Source organism: Gymnoscopelus braueri, assembly GCF_963280865.1.
Source record: "Gymnoscopelus braueri genome assembly, chromosome: 9".
Taxonomy (NCBI): domain Eukaryota; kingdom Metazoa; phylum Chordata; class Actinopteri; order Myctophiformes; family Myctophidae; genus Gymnoscopelus; species Gymnoscopelus braueri.
This window is the reverse complement of record NC_137610.1, coordinates 52,295,967-52,319,181: the sequence shown is the minus strand read 5'-3', so window position 1 is coordinate 52,319,181 and position 23,215 is coordinate 52,295,967. Positions and strand designations below refer to the sequence as shown.

The following is a 23,215-nucleotide window of genomic DNA, read 5'->3' as shown; positions in this document are numbered from 1 at the left end:
GATAGGCCTGCTTCTTCAGGCGGACGGCTTCCCTGACCACCGCTGTCCATCAGAGTGTTCGATACCACCCCTTGAGGCACTTAAGACCTTCTGACCACAGCTCACAGCCGCAGCTTCAGCAATAGAAGCTTTAAACATTGTCCATTTATGTACAATGTCCCCAACCTCCACAGGGATGTAAGAGAACCCCCGCACTACACGCTTGGGTTTGCCAGGTCTGTCCAGTGGCTTACCCCGCCATCTTCCCCCTCTCTTCACCCGAGTGTCCAGAACATACGGCCTCAGATCAGCTGATACGATAACAAAATCAATCATTGACCTTCGGCCTATGTTATCCCTGCTCTGGTACCACGTACAATTATGAGCCTCCTTACGTTTGACCTTACGGTCAGTCCATGACTAGCACAGAAATCCAATAACAAGCCACCACAAAATATAGTTCAAGTTTAAATTGTGTTGTAAATACTGCAAGCATGTACTTAAAACATAAACAGTCCCTGTCAGTGTCACTATTGTGTATATGGTACACACTAGATTTGTTCTTCATAATTGTGTTCATCATTTTCAGCTCGTGTATTACCTGCAAAAGGTCAACTTCACCACATCAGCTGGTGATCAAGTATCATTTGATGAGAATAGTGATGCCTTACCAATCTGTGATGTAATGAACTTGGTGTGGCTCCCTGATGGAAGCACAAAGGTTCAGAATGTAGGTCTGTACAAGAAGACAGAATCCGCAGGTGAAGAACTCATCCTTGATGAAGACAGAATCTTCTGGAACTTTGAAACCAACAAGGTCACTTTTCTAAAATATCTAATATCGGGCTCATGATGTGAATGTAATTTTGTTTATAATGAAATCGATCATAGTTGCTTTCCTCTGTAGCCTCCTCGGTTAGTGTGCAGTGAGAGCTGTTTCCCTGGAACCCGTGTGGCCAGAAGGAAAGGAGAACCTGTCTGCTGCTTTGACTGCATTGCTTGTTCTGAGGGAGAGATCAGCAATGAGACTGGTAGGTTCATATTATGTACAGTAGGTTATCTTTAGGATGATACTGTACTTCGCTGTCCCTTTAACCTTCTATTCTTTGTTAGACTCTACAGAGTGCACCACTTGTCCAGAGGACTTCTGGTCCAGTCCCCAGCGTGACCACTGTGTCCCTAAGAGTGTGGAGTACCTCTCCTACCATGAGCCCTTGGGTATCTCCTTGACCACCATCTCATTGATAGGCACACTTATCTGTGCCAATGTCATGGGAATCTTCATCTATTATCGAGACACACCCATGGTGCGAGCCAACAACTCAGAACTCAGCTTCCAACTTCTGATGTCACTCAAACTATGTTTCCTGTGCTCACTTCTGTTCATTGGCCGTCCCAGACTCTGGACTTGTCAGCTGAGGCATGCAGCATTTGGGATCAGCTTTGTGCTGTGTGTCTCGTGTATCCTGGTAAAGACTATGGTGGTGTTAGCCGTGTTCAAGGCCTCCAAGCCTGGGGGCGCAGACATTATGAAGTTTTTTGGTACAGTACAGCAGAGAGGAACAGTTCTGGGTCTTACTTCCATCCAGGCAATAGTCTGCATAGCCTGGCTTGTGTCTGCCTCACCAACTCCTCATAAAAACACACAATACAACAGCGATAAGATAGTCTATGAGTGTGCGGTGGGATCAACAGTTGGTTTTGCAGTGTTACTAGGTTATATTGGTTTACTGGCACTCCTCAGCTTCGTCCTAGCGTTCATGGCAAGGAATCTTCCAGACAACTTCAATGAAGCCAAGTTAATCACTTTCAGCATGTTGATCTTCTGTGCAGTGTGGATAGCCTTCATCCCAGCATATATAAGCTCTCCAGGCAAATATGCAGACGTAGTGGAGGTATTTGCTATTTTAGCGTCTAGTTCTGGCCTTTTGGTGGCGCTGTTTGGACCAAAGTGTTATATAATGCTGTTGAAACCTGAGAGAAACACTAAAAAGTCCATCATGGGTCGCGGTGCCACCAAGACGTAAAAGGAAATTCAATGATTGATTGATTGTTTGGATACTTTATTAGACAGAAATTCAAACAGCAGCAGCAGAGTACAGTCATACACTTGGTCTGAGGATTTACACAAAAAAGTTGGACTTATTTCCATTGAAGTCCTATGTATTCAATTCATCAACAGAACATAAAAATAACACAAAAAATCAATATCATCACAAATATGAAAAAATCACACCCAGTGTGAAGTGGGCGGTGTGGTCACAGTGGTCATCACAGTGATGGAAGTTCACTTAAAGAAAAGTAATATTGTGGACCAACCATTGTACACCCCTAACTTAAAACATAAATGTGTTTTTTTAAAAGTGCATAGTCCTATTTATAGGGCTATGCACATGTGTCATGTTTCACTAGCCAATCACAGTCCTGAATAGACTGTGATTGGCCAATCACGGTGCAGGGTTAGGGGGGTACACTGGTGGCCAATCACAGCGCAGGGTTGGGGGGGTGCAATGGGTGTCGATGTCCAAACCTCACATATAGGGGCGGTTTCACCGCCCAAAAAGAGGGAGGGGGGGATTGATCACCTTTCTAAGGGAGAAGTGATAATTTACCTCCCCCTTTCGCCTCCTGTAAGGTGGATTTTCAGGCCTGTTTTAAAGGTAGCCAGTGATCCACATTTTCTAAGGGATGGGGTCAGGGTGTTCCACACTTGGGTGGCAGCGCTGTAGAAGGCAAATGTACCCATGTTTGTTCTATAGGTGGGTGTAACCAGATAATATATTTTTTGTGTATTTTATAACAATACGTTTTTATGGATATATTTGATTACTGATCACATTGTTAGTAATATATTCAGTTTTTATTAAACTAAATTGTGTCAGAGATGCAAACATCTATTATCTATAATAAAGAAAGTTGGTGAAAGGTTGATTAGCCTTAAAAACGATACATTTGGTGATTTTAGACCTATATAGACAAGAATTGCACCTCTTCATTCTCTGTGGGTCAAAGTACTACAGGTATGTAAGAGGCAAATTATGTATATCCTATATTAACATTTCCTAGAGGGTCAACCGACAGTGGGTCGACGGTGGGTGGATGTCACACACGTAACATGTGGACCTGCGAAGCACACTGTTGCCCCGATCCGCGCCAAACTTGGCACCAACACTGGTCAGGGGTCTGCCATCAGGATAGCCACACCAGGGACCATGTGTGGCACGCAGGGGCCCCCACCATTACTCCGCCCCCTCTGTGTTTCTATTGGCTGGAGTTTAAACAGCCACAACGCCAGTTCCCAGCATGCCACACATAAGGATATATATGTAGAGACATGCAGGCAGCCAATTTTGAATATGTCACATATATGATAAACATATATGTTGATATAAAAACATATATGTTCATATATTTCCTTTGCCCCCCCCCCCCCTGCTGGCAGAGGCAAAAATCGCCTATGCCGGTGTTGTGCATCAAAAATAGCCGATGTACACGCTCACCAAGCGACGCGGTTTGTCCTTGTAGATCTGCTATTTTCAGTGTGCTTATCTATACATTTTAGGGTTATGGTTGAAAACGGCACACAAAAAAGGGCATTTATAATACTGCTGTCCTACAATGTCGATGTATAGTATACTAGTATACAGCACAACCTCATTAAAATAACATTCATTATCTTGTTAACACACGTGTACAAAGAATGTGACTTGTTGCATTAAAACATAATCTATATAGTTAGCAACACTGCTGCTATGACGATTCAACTCTAATAAACAGAGAGCTTATCAGACATGAAGGCATGAACACACTGTACACGTCATGTGGTTTCTATCAACAGAAGCCTCTTAGCAACATTATTATCCAGTGTGTCTTCATATGACTGGATGTTGTGTACATGTTCAGTCAGAAGATTGAAGAACAGTCTGATATTTTCTGCACACAGAGGAGAATGGCCGCTGACAGAGTCCATCTCCTGTTGGTTTTGTGCTCGTGGATGATACAAGGTGAGGACTAACAGCTGCTGGATTCATGGTGTACTTTTTATACTGTACTTTGAAGTACTTTGTGTTCTTGCTGGAAACTAAATGGATCCTATCGTCCCCATTCTGGCATCTCATAATAGGCAAACATTCCCCCAAAATAGCCGAGCTATAAGCTAGGTCCCAAGGTTGTGACCTACAGTAGCTTGTAGATCGGCTATTTTTGGCGGAGAGATTTGGTGTAGAGGGGGTTAAAAGAATGGGACCAAGTACAGACCCCTGGGGGACCCCGGTCAACTGAAGTACAGTATATTGTTAATTTAGAACATTTCCACAAAAAGGTTTTGCTGCTAGGGATTTGTCATCATGATTTCTGATGTTACTTTTATGCTCACAGATTCTGGTCTTATGAGTTCTCTTTTTGTTTTCCCAATACAACCAAAAAACACAGGGACACTTTAAAATGATTCTCCCCCTTACTTTGCCTACATGACATGAAGGCAAAGTGTCTAGGAAATGTTATCTCAGATTGTGGCCCTTTTATATGCAAACAATACTGTCCACCAATGGTTTCCTAGCGGTGTTCGAGAATGTGTGAGGGGCCGTGTTTTTAAAATTTCTTAAAAAATAAAATAAAATAAAATAAAATAAAATAAAATAAAATAAAATAAAATAAAATAAAATAAAATAAAATAAAATAAAATAAAATAAATGAAAAAAGTAATTGAAAAAACACTTCCCCTCGCGCATTAGAAGGACAATATCAGTCACCAGAACCAAGGACGGGAGTTTTCGATGAATCCATCATGGTTAAAATGGAGTTTCAGGTTACATGAAAAAATGTATATCAAATATCTAAATACTGAATCAAGCTACTTCAAAACTGTCTGGGGCGACCCCAAACATGTTTGAAAGTGAAATATCCCTTAAAGTACAGTTACTCAAGTAAACGTACTTGAGTTACTGTCCACCATTGGTTTTCAGGCGGCGTTGCAGAGCTGTCTCTTCCGGGTCTCCCGGCCACAGTCAGCCTGTCAGAGAACAGTCCTGCTGGCACTCCGGTCCACGTGTTCCAGGTCACCCTGCTGACCCCGGGGGTCTCCATGGAGACGGGCTTCCCTGCCATCATCAACCCGGACCCCCTGACCACCGCCTTCATGGTGTCCATGACCAACACCTCACATGCTCTGGTGAGCACCGTGCAACACCTCACTGTCACCGTTACACCATTTAAGTTGACCATTAATTGTCTCACAAAATGATTGCGATTAACGATTTGGCCAATAATTTGATGACCATATAGTCTCCGTTAGGACATTGGTTCTTAAAGTGGGGTCCGGGGACCCCCAGGGGTCCTTGGGGGGTACCAGGGGGTCCCCAGCTAAATGTGTTAATAAAGCGTTACGATAATTTTAACCCCTTTATCCATATTTTAGACTTTGGCTTTTCAAAAATAGCAGATCTACAAGCTCATAGCACGGCACCGAGTGCCGCGCTATGAGCTTGTAGATCTGCTATTTTAGAAAAATCTTGAAAAAAGACACGTTAATTTGATTGACAAATGCTTCGACACTGTATGCACACAAAGTTCAAGTAAAGGCATGGGTTGTGGTGTATTGTCCAACTCAAGCTGCACATTTACTGTAGATTTACCTTACAGCATGAGCACTCGTGTGTGGGTGTTTTTTTTCCTTCTTTCAGTGCAGTACAATGCATGTCAACCTGTCCATTTTTATTTTGTAACAAAATACAAAAAAAAGGAAACACAGTAAAATGACATCATTACACAAAAAAGGGTGTAATGATGTCATTACTTTCTTTACTATCTTTAACATTTTTAACTCAAATCTTTGCTTCTGGGGGTCTCTGGAAAGAAATATTTTGGAGATGGGGGTCCGTGGCCAAATATATACAATTTTTGGGGTCCTTGACATGAAAAAGTTTGAGAACCACTGCGTTAGGAGACTCAATGGATACTCTTTGAGTCTCAAATTATTGGCTTAGGAAAGCGACAAAAAACAAATAAAATATCGAAAATACGTACTTTTTTCTGGGTGAACTACTCCTTGAAGATCTGAGGCCGATTCTATAAATCGCCCTTTAAAGCAGTAGTTCTCAAAGGTTTCCGTGCCAAGGACCCCCAAAAATGGATATGTATTTGGCCGCGGACCCCTTCATCTGAACCAGTTTTGTGCCAGAGACCCCTCTGTGGCAGAGAAAATAAAAAATGATTCCAAACACTTTTTTTTAAACGTTAAAAAATAGCAGATGTACAAGCTCGCAGGGTGGCAGGAAGTGACACGCTGCAAGCTTGTAGATCTGCTATTTTTGAAAATCCAGCTGAAATCTTTCTTTTTTTCCTTTTTCTGTGGTTTAGGTGTCAGTAACAGGAACCTCAGAGCTGGACTTTGAATGGGTTCCAAACCGCTTTGTGTTCCACATCGTGGCGGTGGACAGCGGAGGGGACAGCGTCCTGGAGACCCTGACCGTCTTCCTCTCTGATGAAGACGAACCGCCTGTGTTTCACCATGAAGGTTCTATACTCACTGAATGCAACGCTTGATTAATACACCTGATTGAATACAATTGGCATCCTGAACAATTCTCTGTTTATTAAAGAGTTGGAGAGAACGGGGAGACTCTGGTTACTGAACAAACACTCTATAGTAATGATTACTATCACAATATAGAGCTATTTAACACTGTTACTGAACAAACACTCTATAGTAATGATTACTATCACAATATAGAGCTATTTAAGAGAGCTTTTTAACAAAAACTTACACCCACTTTCACAAAGATGTTGTATATTGTACATTTTTGCAGAGTTGTACAAAAGCATCGCTACACTAGTTTGTATACTGTATGTGTCGGTCTGTGTAGCAGGTCAGTGTCCAGTGACTATATATTTCATATTATGTATTGTTCTTGCAGAGACAACACTGTACATTGTAGAGAAATCTGCACCAGGACAGAATATCTACCGTCCCACTGTCTCTGACCCCGAGGACAAGCCTCTGACTGTAAGACCAACGTTTATCACATACTATATGCTATGTGTCCGTTCCATAATGTTGTGTTATAGTGTGTGTGTGTGTGTGTGTGTGTGTGTGTGTGTGTGTGTGTGTGTGTGTGTGTGTGTGTGTGTGTGTGTGCATGTGTGTGTGTGTGTGTGTGTGTGTGTGTGTGTGTGTGTGTGTGTGTGTGTGTGTGTGTGTTACAGTTCACCCTGGCCCCTCCCACTCCTGGCTTTGACATTGACTCAGCATCGGGAGGCATTTTCACCACCAAGCAGTTTGACTACCAGACAGACCCTACCAGGTACACACTGACTACCACACAGACCCTACCAGGTACACACTGACTACCACACAGACCCTATTATAGACTACCAGACAGACCCTACCAGGTACACACTGACTACCAGACAGACCCTATTATAGACTACCAGACAGACCCTACCAGGTACACACTGACTACCAGACAGACCCTATTATAGACTGCCAGACAGACCCTATTATAGACTACCAGACGGACCCTATTACTACCAGACAGACCCTACTATAGACTACCAGACAGACCCTACTATAGACTACCAGACAGACCCTACTATAGACTACCAGGTAGACTACCAAACAGACCCTATTATAGACTACCAGGTAGACTACCAGACAGACCCTATTATAGACTACCAGACAGACCCTATTATAGACTACCAGACAGACCCTACTATAGACTACCAGACAGACCCTACTATAGACTACCAGACAGACCCTACCAGGTACACACTGTCTGTCATGGGTGATGGGGGTCCATGGCTAAATACATATCAATTTGGGGGTCCTTGACATGAAAAGGTTTGAGAATGAGTGGTCTAGATGAAGAATAACGCTCTCTGGTCCACAGTTACATATTGAACATGCCTGTATGTCTGTCTGTCTGTCTGGTCCACAGTTACATATTGAACGTCAGTGTAAGCGATGGAACCCACACAGTATGGAGACTACTGACTGTCCTCATCCTGAACACACACGACCACAAGCCTACCTTCTTGAAGTGAGTATCTCTTAATAGAGTTCTATTTTAAGTGTTGCTTACATCACTGTTTACTATAAGGTCAGCCTTATGCAGCTGTGTTGCTTACATCACTGTGTATTATAAGGTCAGCCTTATGCTTATGCTGTTTTTTACCTTGTTGTAGTTTTTAACCTGAATTTGAAACAAACCACTACATCAGCCTAAGGGTTTATGCTCCTAATTAAACCCCAGCATCCGTATTCTGGGAAAACCTTCGCAGAAAATAGCCGATGGACAAGCTGGCGTTGTAAGCTTGTCGATCGTCTATTTTCAGAGAAGATATTTAATGTCTAGAGAAAACAGAACAGTCACTAGTATGGAGCCCTGAGGGACGTCTCCGCTCAGCAACGTATGAGGTTTAAGTCTTAAGTGGTTGAAGTCAAGTCACCTCTTTTTGTAGCTTTTTGTCAAGTCACCTCTGTTTGTAGCTTTTTGTCAAGTCACCTCTGTTTGTAGCTTTTAGTCAAGTCACCTCTGTTTGTAGCTTTTAGTCAAGTCACCTCTGTTTGTAGCTTTTAAAAACAACGAGTTGATCCACAGTGCTTGTCCTGCAGTCAAACAATAATGATCTGACTTATTGAGTGACACTGTCGTGTGTGTGTGTGTGTGTGTGTGTGTGTGTGTGTGTGTGTGTGTGCGCGTGCGTGCGTGCGTGCGTGCGTGCGTGCGTGCGTGCGTGCGTGCGTGCGTGCGTGCGTGCGCGTGTGTGTTGTGCAGTAAAATCACCTCCTTCGTACTCCCTGAGGAGTTGAACCCGGGGTTCATCGTAGTGAACATCACAGCTGTGGTTTCTGATCTGGAGGACGGATTCATCCTGTACAGCATCACTGATAATAACTACCTGTCTGTAGACACATGTGAGTCTGAACTGTCCACCGTCTCACTGGTTCTCAACCTTTGCAGGCCGTGAACCCCTAAAATAATCATGTGATAAGCACTTGGAATGTAGGAGTTGAGGCATTCAATTTAGTTGACTGGGTTCCACAGATAAATATTGTGAAAACAACAGATCTACAAGCTCACTTCCGTTGTGAGGCGTTGTCTCTTTTACTTTCTTTTTTAGGTATTAAAAAGGTTTTAAAAGCCCTTACATTGTCATTTCACTGTCATGTGGGCAGGGGCGGACTGGCCATTTGGCGTACCGGGCATATTCCCGGTGGGCCGCTGAGCCACCCAATTAAAAAAAAATATATATATATATTTTTGCTCCCCTTTTAGGATTATTACGGTCATTTCCGGGTCGCGCGGCCCAATTATTAGTTACGTTAATGTTTGGGCTGGGACGCTTTCCAGCAGTGGCCTCAGTGCGGCTGCAGAGTTCATGTCTATGCTTTACATAGGGCTGCTGGGCTGAAACAGTGAATGGATTTATTTATTTATTTGTATTGAAAAAGGTTTGACATTTATTTTTTTAAATGTTAAATTCTCTTTTACTTTTGAAAAATATTTTGAAAAAAAACTTTTGTAGTAAACGGAAAAAAAAGGGATATTTACCCATAAACATTGGTCCGTCAGGTGATATTGTACGGCTATGAACACAGGTGTGCCTGAACAATTTTGACTATTTGATTCAAAAGTGAATCTGATTTGCAAAAATCTGATTCCATGTGGGCTTTTCTTTTTTTTTGTTGTTGTTGCTTCTCAGACTGCATAAAAACAGTGTGACTCCAACCTGGATAGGCGCCACAAATCAGATTTGAGCGACCAGTCTACTCCTTTGAATCCTGAAATTGAACAGTTCTGTTGACACTGGCTGCGTGCACACTGCACGATGTTTCTTCATTCAGAATAAAAATCGTTCCGATCAGAGATTCCAACTTAACTGCAAAAAATACTAAAGTACACTAATCGTGGAAAAAATAAGACTGACATGAAATGTCATTTACAGCTTTGGCTACCAATTAAGAAAACAAGTGCATCTGTGTCCGCACTAGGGTTTCAGATAATAGAAGCCTGTGCAGTAGCGTTTTAAATGCGGAAGTCTTGCAATCCCAGATTTGCAGTTCTGCCGCGGTTCTGGGGGCTTGGTTCAGTGCATGAGACGCCATTGTGACCCCTCCTCATTGGCTGGCATTTAGCCAATAGGGAGAAAGTAACGAGAAAGTGACGACTAGATGCAGCGTCTGTTTATTGACAGCTTTGCCAAGCTGTAAAAGTAATTGTAAGCGATAAATTGATGTGTTCCAGACACCGGCATCCTGTCAGTGTCCGGCAGGATGGATCGTGACACCGCTCCACTCAGAGACCACCCCACCCTGACCGTGACGGTGACGGCCACCCTGAGACCCTCTGAGCCCCCCCTCACCAACACCCTCTCTCTGGAGGTCACCGTCACCGACCTCAATGACAACCCCCCCCTCTGTGTGCCTGCTGCCAGCAGGTTAAATGTTTGTTTGTTAACACGTCATTTGTTTACATGTAATTTGTTTGTTTACACACTTGTTTGTTTGGTTACATGGCAGTTGTTTACATGTCATTTGTTTGTTTACACACTTGTTTGTTTATATTTGTTTGTTTACATGTGTCATTTGTTTACATGTCATTGTGTTAACATGTCATTTGTTTACATGTCTTTTGTTTACATGTTTGTTTGTTTACATGTCATTTGTTTACATGTCATTTTGTTTACATGTTTGTTTGTTTACATGTCAGGGTGGAGGTGCTGGAGACAGAGGAGGTGGGGTCTGTCATCACCACGGTAACGTGTACAGACAACGATGTGGAGCCCAGCTTCACACAGTATGAGCTGACTGGACTCTCCTGTCTGGACTGCAAAATGAACTTTGACCTGGACCCCAAAACACCCAATCACATTGTGGTAAACCAATCAATCAATCAATCAATCAATCAATCAATCAATCAATCAATCAATCAATCAATCAATCAATCACATGGGATAGATTACTCCAGTGGTTCTCAAACTGGTGTTCGGGACCCCCATGGGTCCTTTGTGGGGTTCCAGGGGGTCCCCAACAAAATCAATTCATATACTGTAGCATCAAAATCAGTTTATACTTTAGATATTCAGATGTTGTGACCTATTAGATCGGCTATTTGACTTTGACTAATCTTGAAAGACTAATTATTTTTTTAACACAAATCGACCCTTATATATGGTCACAAAACATTTTCAGATGGGGTACGCAGTCAAATACATATTAATTTGGGGTCCTTGACATGAAAAATGTTTGAGAACCACAGCAGCAGATTTACTACAAAAAATGTTTCAAATCAGCATTAACCCCTTCCTGTCCACCTCCTCCACATTAACCCCTTCCTGTCCACCTCCTCCGCAGCTGACCGCTGACCTGGACTTTGAGCTTGAAGACAATCTGCTGGAGGAACATGAATACAGACTGATGGTCACGGCTCAGGACAAGAACGACACCTCTATGACAGGTACACTGTACACACACACACACCTTTTTTTAGTAGCCTATAATAACCCATGACCCGAGGCCGATTCCACAAAAGCCTTCTAAGTCAGTAGTTCTCAAACTTTTTCGTGCCAAGGACCCCCAAATTGATTATGTATTTGGCCGCGGACCCCCCCCCCTTTTTTCTGTATTATATAAGTATTAATCAGGCATTACAACACCCTGGCGGCACTGGCGAAATATATAGTCGATTAAATCAACTGTAGATTTAGTCAACTAAAATCTTATGATATTTAGTCGACTAAAATTAGACTAAAACTAAAACATTTCAGATGACTAAAATCTATCTGTCTGTCTGTCTGTCTGTCTGTCTGTCTGTCTGTCATCGTAGGAAGTGCCTTTGTCTTTGTGACGGTGACAGCAGTGAACGAGTTCCCTCCTGTCTTCAGTCCTACGTCGCATGTCTTCAGCGTCTCTGAGCTTCTGGATCGTACGTGAGATCTAAAGACCGACCGATATGTATCCGTCATTATTTAACTTTTTTCATTATCGGCAATTATGCAGCTAATGTGCCCCCGATTTTTTATTTTTTATTTTTTTTTATTTGTTTGCATTTTAAGTTAAATATCCTTCATTCACTGCCACAATTATTGCTGACCGCGTTTGCCCACTGCCAGAGATTTTTCATTTAAAAAAAAAAGTACTCAGGAGCCGAGATACAGAATTTTTAAGTTTTAAGTTAACAAGGAAGTGGATGGGAGTGTAGATCTTTAAACAATCATATCTCCTTGGTCTTTGGGTCAAATTTGAAAAAAAAAAAAAAAAAAATAATAATAATAATAATTTTTTTGAAAAAAAAAAAAATTACGTTTTTTACGTCAGTGGCAGGATTGGTAAACGGGACAAATTACGTTTTTTACGTCAGTGGCAGTGAATGAGTTAAATAGAAGCTTCTTTATTGATACAAATATTTTTGTTTTGTTGCTTTTATTTCGTTTGACAAAAGATGTCTCAAACCCTTGGTAATTGGTGGTCTATAGGACAGTGGTCGTCAATCTTTTCTAGATCAGGGCCCTCTTGACAATCCCAAAAGCATTCGCGGCCCACATTTTTATTTCAATGATCAATCCATCAATTGTGGGGGTACGGTGGCGCAGTCGGTAGCGCTGTCGCCTTTGATTGATTGATTGATTGATTGATGTACTTTATTTAGTAAGACATGAGAACAACAGTACATGGAAGTACAAATTCACAGTACAAGGTCTACTAAACTGGAAGACTCATTAAGCACTGAGCTTGTTTAAGATGAGATCCCCATGCACACAAATCATGATGACATATAAGAGACAGACAGATATACACACTATACAGAATGTCATACAATCAGCTTACAGGTTACTGGTATGAAGAGTGAAAAATATGTACAAGAGAAGAAAAAAAAGGGGAGGGGGGGGGGTAGGGACGTAGGTTAAGGGCCACTTTCGAATCTTCTAGCCTCACAGCTAGAATGTCCTGAATTCAATTCCTGCCGGGGATGCTGTGGGTGCTGGGGTCGTGTCCTCTCCTCCGTGTCATCAGTGCCCATACCCTAGGTGGGGTTGGTGAAAGGGCCTTTCTGTGTGGAGTTCTCCCCGTGTCTCCTAGGGTAGGTACCCTCACAAAAACATGCAGTAATCCTGGTCTCTATACTGCCTCCCCCTGGTCAGCCGGGGTGCCTGATGGAGGGGAAAGGAACTGGTTGGAATAACGTGTTCCTTCCACGCGCTACGTCCTACCGGGGAAACTCCCCCCTGTCATGTGATAAGAAGAGGTCTGCTAGCTCTCATGCATTGAAGGAGGCATGAGCTCGGCTCTAGGCTCTCCCTAGGCTGGAAGAGGGAGAGTAGCGCCCAGAATTACTTAGACAAATGGCACTGGGTGAAAAAATGGGTTACAAAATCGTGGGAAAAACATTTAGAAAAAAAATAATCCAACAATTGTATTTTGGCTTGGATCAATGGAACCAACATATTTCAATTTAAGTTCTTAGTCATTGGTATCACAATGAAAACTATTTATTTTCCTTTTACATTGCTTTTTTATATTAATGTTAAATTATCAATAAAATCTTAGTGTTTTGCTGGCTGGAAATCTCCATGTATCAAAATAGCAACAATAAGTGTCTTGTGTGGCTTGTCCAATCAGGAGGAGCTGTGATCGGGTCCGTCTCGGCCACAGACGAAGACCTCCCTCCCACTCCCATCAGTTACTCGCTGGTGTCAGCAGGGGGCAGCGGCGCTGCGTCCTCCAACATCTTCTTTGTGGACCCCGGGCGGGGGACCATCAGCCTGCTGACCCGCCCCGACTACGAGACCACCCGCTCCTACAGGCTGCTCATCACAGCCGAGGACGGAGACCCACGCAGACCTGCTACTGCTACGGTGACACAGTGACACCTACTGGTTCATTATGAACATAGCATACAGTACACACCTAGCCTGGCTCCACCCCCTGAATCGTTTGCCTCGCATTCAGGGTCTGGTGACGCTGTCGAAGGCGGGTGTTTCTCGGTTGAAAATCTGTACGACGAATCGGGATCGGGATAATCCAGTATGAACCAATCGCCAAAGAGTCTTTGAAAAAAAAACTTTGGCCACGCCCCCATCTCAGAAATCGGCTGCATTGAGAGGGCTTTCAGACTGAATAATGGAGTGAAACGAAATGAAAATTCAGGAGTGTCAGGCTAGCACACACCACCAGTGGTGGAAAAAGTACTCAAATATTTTACTTGAGAGTATTCATTATGTTTTCAAATGTATAAAATGTATAAAAATGTATGAAAATAGCAGTTCTACAAGCTGCACAATGCATCGCATCGCGACACATTATGAGCTTGTAGAGCTTGTAGGCTATTTTCAAATGGTGAAATGTATATAGGGCTGAAGTGGTTAATGTATGTTTTGTGATAATAATCAAAATCTACAAAGTAACCAGTAACTAAAGTTTTCAAATAATTGCAGTGGAGTAAAAGTATAATATTTGCCTCTGAGATGTAGTGGAGTAGAAGTAAAAGTAATGCAAATTGAAAATACTCCACTAAATAAAAATACCTCAAAACTGTACTTAAGTACAGTACTTGAGTAATGAATGAGATTAGTTACTTTCCACCACTGGTTTACCTGCAGAAACACACTGCCCTCTCACTGTATTTTGCCGTTTGTTTTGGGTATAGAGGCCCAGAAACGTCCCCGTCTGCCAAAGCAAGCAGAGAAAACACACATTACTGTGTTTATGTTTATATGTTTATATTTCAGGTTACAATCAACATCACGGAGGCCAACGACGAGCCTCCGCTGTGCGGGCCCAACCTGACCACCCTGATGGTCCCTAAAGGTCAAAGGTCGGGCTCTAACGTCCAGGGCTTCATGCTGTCCTGCACAGACAAGGACTCACCCCCTCAATCCTTCATCTACACCATCTCTGGTAATGTCACTACCATATGGCAATGTCACTACATTACATTACATTACAGTCAGCTATACTACTTTCTCAAACAGATGAGACAAATAGGAAAATCAAATGAGCAAGAGCTAAAACAAATAAACAAGATCCAATAAAAACAAGAGCTCGCACAAATAATTGACAACAAGTAGGCAAGGCTAAGAGGAAGGGTCAGGGTAGTGTCTATCATCTGTGTACATATACACAGGTTATTACCAGTGGTGTAAAGTAACTAAGTACATTTACTCAAGTACTGTACTTAAGTTCAATTTTGAGGTGTTTTTACTTTACTAGAGTATTTCCAATTTGCTGTACTTTTACCTCTACTGTTGTCTTGTAGATCTGCTATTTTCAAAAGATTTGTATACATTTGAAAACTTGAAAAGGGACATTCTGCATAATGAGTACTTTCTACTTTTGGTACTTTAAGTACATTTTGATACCAATACTTTTGTACTTTTACTCAAGTCAATTTTGAATTGTAACAGAGTATTTCTGCAATGAGTATTGATACTTTTACTTAAGTAAAACATAAAACAAAAAGAATACTTTTTCCACCACTGGTACCAAGCATCCAGTATCAACAGTAAAATGGATCAATACTGTACACTCACAGCTCTAGCACCCATGGGTGCGGTAATCCACTGTCTCAGACGAGTGTCATATCCTCTCGTCCTCCAGGGGGCAGCAACCTCAACAACCACTTTGTCTTCTCTCCGTCGGCCGGTACCAACGTGAGCAGACTGCTGCTGAAGGAGCCCTTTGACTTTGACAGCGGTGTGGACAGCGTGTGGCGCTACAGCCTGACCGTACTCATCTCTGACGGGAACCTGAGGGCCGGAGGGGCCCGCTCCGGGGGCCGTGCCGCTCGGACGCAGACGGGCACGGCCATCATCGACATCCAGGTGTTTGACCCGGACCTCGTTACGGTCATCACCACAACCACTGTAAGTCCAGTCACTAAGTACATTTACTCATCAGTGCAATATAGGACTGCACTTTCTAGTATAATTCAATATGTTTTGACACAGAATCAAATGTTTTATGGTTATGATTCACCAGGAGCCCATGGATGGCTTGGTTCCAGGCTTAATATAATTAATATAATTATTTTTGGAAATCTCTATGGGAAAAAAAACGCCACTGCTATGCTCTATTGTTCCTCTGCAGGAGCGTGTGACATACGTCACGCTAACAGACGTACGTCATGCTAACAGACGTACGTCACACTAACAGACGTACGTTACACTAACAGACGTACGTCATGCTAACAAACGTACGTCATGCTAACAGACGTACGTTACACTAACAGACGTACGTTACACTAACAGACGTACGTCATGCTAACAAACGTACCTCACGCTAACAGACGTAGGTCACGCTAACAGACGTACATCACGCTAACAGACGTAGGTCACGCTAACAGACGTACATCACGCTAACAGACGTACGTCACGCTAACAGACGTACGTCACGCTAACAGACGTACGTCATGCTAACAGACGTACCTCACGCTAACAGACGTAGGTCACGCTAACAGACGTACATCACGCTAACAGACGTACGTCACGCTAACAGACGTACGTCACGCTAACAGACGTACGTCATGCTAACAGACGTACGTCACACTAACAGACGTACGTTACACTAACAGACGTACGTCATGCTAACAAACGTACGTCATGCTAACAGACGTACGTTACACTAACAGACGTACGTTACACTAACAGACGTACGTCATGCTAACAAACGTACCTCACGCTAACAGACGTAGGTCACGCTAACAGACGTACATCACGCTAACAGACGTAGGTCACGCTAACAGACGTACATCACGCTAACAGACGTACGTCACGCTAACAGACGTACGTCACGCTAACAGACGTACGTCAGGCTAACAGACGTACCTCACGCTAACAGACGTAGGTCACGCTAACAGACGTACGTCACGCTAACAGACGTACGCCACACTAACAGACGTACATCAGGCTAACAGACGTACCTCACACTAACAGACGTACCTCACGCTAACAGACGTACGTCACGTTAACAGAATGTTTCCTCTGCAGCCTCGCGTGACCATCGTCACGCTGACAGAGAACACGTTCAACATGGACGACTGGTATGTGTGGTTCATCATGGCGCTGGGTCTCATGCTGCTGCTGCCCCTACTGGCCTACCTGCTGTACTGCTGCTGTCGCTGGCTCTCCACCCTGGACCTCAGCTGCTGTGAGCCCAGGACAAAACTGTGAGTTTATACAACTAGAGGTTCGGGGCCGCTACACGGCCCTCACATCTAGTAGCCTACAAATATAGGCTATATACCAGGGGTGGAAAAGGTACTAAAATGTTTTACTTATAGTAAGTAAAAGTATCAATACTGCAATGTGAAAGTTTACAAATGTATACAAATCTTCCAGATCTGAAAATAGCAGATCTACAACACTTGTTTTGGTTTCTCCTCCGTTGACGTTCCTAGGGAGCTGAGGAGAAATTAGATCATAATAATACAGTGACTGTGATTCTGGATTCTGATGGTTGTTGACTCTTCATATTGTTCTGTTTTACAGCCTCACAGAAGCAGCACCTGGTAAGAATTAGCCCTCATTGTCTTACGCACGCGCACACACACACACACACACACACACACACACACACACACACACACACACACACACACACACACACACACACACACACACACACACACGAGATCTTCAATAAAAAAGGATAATTCTATCTGACAGCCTGTGTTTTCTGTACCTTTCCAGAACATGTGAAGTCAGACGTCTTCCTGGTAAGCCTCTATATTTTAAGTGTTTATATGTATATGTGTAACGCCCGGGATTCGAACCCAGGTCTCCCACGTGGAAAGCCAACATCTTAACCACTAGCCTAAAGGAGAATCCCCCCCCTTGCCAGGGGGAGATTTTATGCTTTTGCTCATCAGGCAGAGGCTCTGAGCCACTATAGCCTACTGCTACATACATACTGTATATAATAATGTGATTTCAGACACTTCCTTCTGTTTCAGGAAGTGACAAAGATCAACACAGTGTTTGATGGAGAGGAGGTGGATCCAGGTATGAATCTTTATGGTTTTCAGAGGTTATTAGGACAGGACATTTTTTGTGTTATCCTTTTAGCCTTAATGTCTGACTGTTACCTCTGTGCTGTCAAATAGTTTTTTAATAAGTATTCAATCAATCAATCAATCAATCAATCAATCAATCAATCAGAAGGAGCTGTTTTACAAACCACCACTAGTCTGTGCTCTCACTCTGTCTGTTTCAATGTCCTGCCTCCAAAAAAAATGAAAATCTCTGTGTGTCTGTGTGTGTGTGTGTGTGTGTGTGTGTGTGTGTGTGTGTGTGTGTGTGTGTGTGTGTGTGTGTGTGTGTGTGTGTGTGTGTGTGTGTGGGTGGGTGGGTGTGTGTGTGTGTGCTAGTGTCAAACAGGGTGTATGAGTATAACAGTAAGTCTGGAGCCCGACGATGGAAGGACCACAGCGTTGCACCCACCCTGCCTGGAGGCAGTGCACTGATGACATCATCACACAACACCCTGATGACATCACAGGACACAGGCCCCGCCCAGCCACCACGGGGGAGCAGAAGTGGGGGAGAGGCCACGAACACGACTGGATCGCGGTCTGATCGCGCGGTCGCCTCAAACGACGTGACGTTTGTTTCATGATAACGTCAATAGAGCACCGACTTCTGACATCACTGAAATTGTCAGATATTTTCAGAAAGTTTATATTTTTTAAATGAGTGAAAATAGCCGATCTACAAGCTCACTGTAATGCTGCGACTTGTTGTGAGCTTGCAGATCGGCTATTTTCACTATATTTGAAATAGGGCTTAATTCATAATGTATTTTTGTAAGTTTGGGTCCCAACAGTCCCTTCCTAGAAACGTAGTGGAGTCAAAAGTACAATATTTCTATTTCAAATGTAGCGGAGTGAAAGTCATCAGCTTGCAAAAAACGAATACGAAAAAACAAATACTCCAGAAATGTACTTAAAGGGATAGTCTATCCATAGGATAGTCTTTTTTTCTATGGATTAGTCACCCCATGGAGACTTGAATTCATGGATATTATTTAGTTTTTGTCGCATTCCTAAGCCAATAATTTCAATCAAATTATTTTCATCAAATTATTGGCTTAGAGAATGCGACAAAAACAAAATAAATATCCATGAATTGAAGTCTCCATGTTTTTTACTGATCGATAGGAAAAAAGTCATTTTGGGGGTGAACTATCCCTTTAAAGTACACTGTACTCAAGTAGATGTACTGTAGTTACTGTCCCCCAGTGATTATGGAACCAGGACTGGAATGACATAATTTTACGGTCAAGGCCACTTGGCCTTTGTAGCTGTCAGTCTTTGTAGGGCTCAAAGGCCAAATCCTCAGCAACAAGACCATCACATTAAAACAATGATCTGTTTTTTTGTTTTTAATACATACTAAACTCTCAATAAAATAAATACATGAAAAAAAAGCTATTTATTTCACGAAGTAATTTATTCGTATTTACAAATGACCAACATTTGTAAAAACTCCCGAGGCAAGTTCAGCTGGTCGACTCGGTTCTCATGCTGTGCCACAAGAGAATAGGATATGCAATGTATGTGATCTGAAAGACGTCGATGTATTTCATTGTATTTTTTATTGCACACTTTATGATGACTTGAGGGGTCCTTTATTTAATGTAATGCAAAAACAAAAACCTGAGCTATTCTGCGAAGATGATGGCCAGGCGTTGATGTGGTTGTTTAAGAGTTAAGTGTTTAAGACGGAAAATGTTGTTTCTAGAGCCTGGAGTAAAAGACAATCCCAGCTTTTCAAGTAGGTTCACGTCAGGGTCTCCTGTCAAGATGTGAATTAACAGGCCCAATTACACGGGTGTTGTATTTTAGGTTGTTCATTTGCCCTGTATGTAGTTGGATGTTTTAGTTGGTTATTTGTTTGACCATTGTTTGTGAATCGTCATGTCGGTTCATTGTTTGTTAAAAGGATCCCTGGTTAAAACATCTTAAATATTGTATTTATTAAGACAACATTAGATAACATTACACAGGGCTAGACCACACATGGACAAATGACATCATCAACTTGCGACGGGCGTTGTCCCCCTTGAGTAAAAGATGAACTATTTAGAAAATAAATACAATATTTATGGTGTTTTTAATTTAAAATTGTAGTTGTAGAGGAATATAATGTCTTAAGGCATATTTGGCTTATTAGCCAGGGATCCTTTTCAATTAAATGGAAAAGTGTCCATAGCCCAAGTTATTATGGGCTTCCTTGGAAGCATGACACTTTAATAAAGGAGGAGGGAAAATACATATCATTTGGGGGTCGTTCACTTGTTTTGAGCACCACTGATAGAGCAAAATCAGTTTTTCAGAAAACTGATAGGATTTAGAAGACACTTTGTAGAATCGACCTCAGGTCTTAAAGGTAGGGTAAGTGATATTTTTTGGTTAAAACAAAAAGTATTTTGTTAAAAGGTTAAAATACTATATTCTGATAGTAATCATTGCTATAGAGTGTTTTTTCAGTAACAGATGTCTCCCTGAGTCTCCAGCTCTTTAATAAACAGAAAATACATTTTTCGGTAGGTGTCAAAATCTCAGCCAATCAGGAGAAAGTACCTATTTTTAAGCTTAATTTGTATAGTGTTCCAGTTCAAATTTTGTCTGCTCATTTCTTAGTGTCATCACTTCCAATTTCACTTGTTTAATCTGTATCCTGATTGAGTTCTCTGTCCTGGTTGGATAAAAATGGAAATGAAACTGAAACTGAAACGAAAATGCATTTTCTGTTTAATAAAGAGGTGGAGAGACAAGGAGACTCCTAATACTGAACAAACACTCTATAGCAATGAGTACTATCAGAATATAGAGCTATTTAACAATTATTTTAACCAACGCAAATCACTTACCCTACCTTTAATGCGTTCAGGCCACTGTGGCCTTGGGGTATATAATGTTTGGGTATATAATGTATGGCAAAAGGACAAACTGAGGTGCCATGAAATTCCTGAGGTGCTTTACCCATGTCTGTTCAAATTAGACAAAAACCCACTATTCCCTGTCAAAGAAATAGTTCACCCAAAAAAAATACTTATTTTTTTATCAATTACACACCCCATGAAGCCTTGAATTCATGGAGATTTGTTTTAGTTTTTGACGCGTTCCTGAGCCAATAATTTGATGACCGGGTGTATTTCCAGGAGGAGACTCAAAGAGACTCCTTTGAGTCTCCTACCGGATACATTAGCATCTCTCCGCCGGTAATTAAATTATTGGCTTAGGAATGCGACAAAAACAAAATTAATCTCCATGAATTCAATGCTTCATGGAGTGTGTAATTACCCGTGTTACAGGATGCATTATAGAGTAAATGGTCTTTGAACGTGTTACAGGATGCATTATAGAGTAAATGGTCTTTGTGTCCATGAACGGTGAGCATATTGAGTTCAATCATTTGAACCATGCAAATATCACAGAAAGCAGCTTTAACCCATTGAAACCAGAGGCCTTCAAAAAATGATGCCGGTAGACAATATTAGTTAAAGAGTACATTTGCCAGTTTTAAACCTATACATAATTTGCCTCTTGGAGGCAGTCCTGTAGTACTTTGAACCACAGAGAATGAAGAGGTGCACATATTTCTTGCCTTTATAGTAGGTCTTTAAGGGAGTGTAATCAACTTTTCTTTATAATAGATAATATATGTTTGCATCTCTGACGGGATTTAATTTAATCTTGTAGACAATCAAATATCCATATAAACTTGCATTGCATTCCTTCTTCTATGTCTTGGTGGCACCGCGACCCATGATAGATTTCTTAGTGTTTCTTTCAGGTTTCAAAAGCATTATATAACACTTTGGTCCAAACAGTGCCCCCAAAATGCCAAAACTAGATGCTAAGATAGCAAATACCTCCACTACATCTGCATATTTGCCTGGAGAGCTGATATATGCTGGGATAAAGGCTATCCACACGGCACAGAAAATCAACATGCTGAAAGTGATCAACTTGGCTTCATTGAAGTTGTCTGGAAGATTCCTTGCCATGAATGCTAGGACGAAGCTGAGGAGTGCCAGTAAACCAATATAACCTAGTAACACTGCAAAACCAACTGTTGATCCCACTTCACACTCATAGACTATCTTATCACTGTAGTATTGTGTGTTTTTATGAGGAGTTGGTGAGGCAGACACAAGCCAGGCTATGCAGACTATTGCCTGGATGGAAGTAAGGGTCAGAACTGTTCCTCTTTGCTGCATCGCACCGAAAAACTTCATAATGTTTGCACCTCCAGGCTTGGAGGCCTTGAACACAGCCAACACCACCATAGTCTTTACCAGGATACACGAGACACACAGCACAAAGCTGATCCCAAATATTGCATGTCTCAGTTGACAAGTCCAGAGTCTTGGATGTCCAATGAACAGAAGTGAGCACAAGAAACAGAGTTTCAGTGACATCAAAATTTGGAAGCTGAGTTCTGAGTTGTTGGCGCGCACCATGGGTGTGTCTCGATGATAGATGAAAATTCCCATGACACTGGCACAGATCAGTGTGCCCAGCAATGAGATGGTTGTCAAGGAGATACCCAGTTCCTCATGGTAGGAGAGGAACTCCACACTCTTAGGGACACAGTGGTCACGCTGGGGACTGGACCAGAAGTCCTCTGGACAACTGGTGCACTCTGTAGAGTCTATCAAAGAAGAGACAATTAAAGGGACAGACAAGTATCCGCCTAAAAATAACCAACTGTATATACAGTGCTTACATAATGTAAACCTACCAGTCTCATTGCTGATCTCTCCCTCAGAACAAGTAATGCAGTCAAAACAGCAGACAGGTTCTCCTTTCCTTCTGGCCAGACGGGTTCCAGGGGAACAGCTCTCACTGCACACTGACCGGAGTGGCTAAAGAGGAAAGTAACAATGACCAGTTTCAGTCCAAACTAACTTACACTCACATCATGAGCTCAATATTAGGTATTTTAGCCAGCCAAAAGTGACCTTTTTGGTTTCAAAGTTCCAGAAGATTCTGTCTTCATCAAGGATGAGTTCTTCACCTGCGGAGGTTGACTTCTTGTACACACCTACATGCTGAACCTTTGTGCTTCCATCAGGGAGCCACGCCAAGTTCATGACATCACAGATTGGTGAGGCATCACTATTCTCATCAAATGATACTTGATCACCCACTGATGTGGTGAAGTTGATCTTTTCCAGGTAATACACAAGCTAGAAAAGGTGACGAACAAAATGATGAAGAGCAAGAGACACAAT

At 42.2% G+C, this 23,215-nt stretch overlaps 1 protein-coding gene across 1 annotated transcript; it reads left to right on the top strand.

The window, feature by feature from the left end:
* Positions 1-360: 360 nt before the first annotated feature.
* On the top strand, positions 361-18,549 carry LOC308092379 (cadherin-related family member 3-like; the record flags this gene model as incomplete). The annotated part of the gene is made up of 22 exons (XM_080438240.1): positions 361-387; positions 569-709; positions 1,164-1,286; positions 3,887-3,983; positions 4,944-5,149; positions 6,337-6,493; positions 6,894-6,982; positions 7,511-7,740; positions 7,914-8,015; positions 8,754-8,893; positions 10,224-10,416; positions 10,689-10,854; positions 11,333-11,435; positions 11,835-11,903; positions 13,598-13,833; positions 14,707-14,875; positions 15,575-15,840; positions 16,963-17,141; positions 17,464-17,483; positions 17,665-17,690; positions 17,928-17,976; positions 18,473-18,549. The coding sequence occupies 22 exons, from the start codon at positions 361-363 to the stop codon at positions 18,547-18,549; spliced, it is 2,865 nt and encodes a 954-aa protein (XP_080294366.1).
* Positions 18,550-23,215: the final 4,666 nt, after the last annotated feature.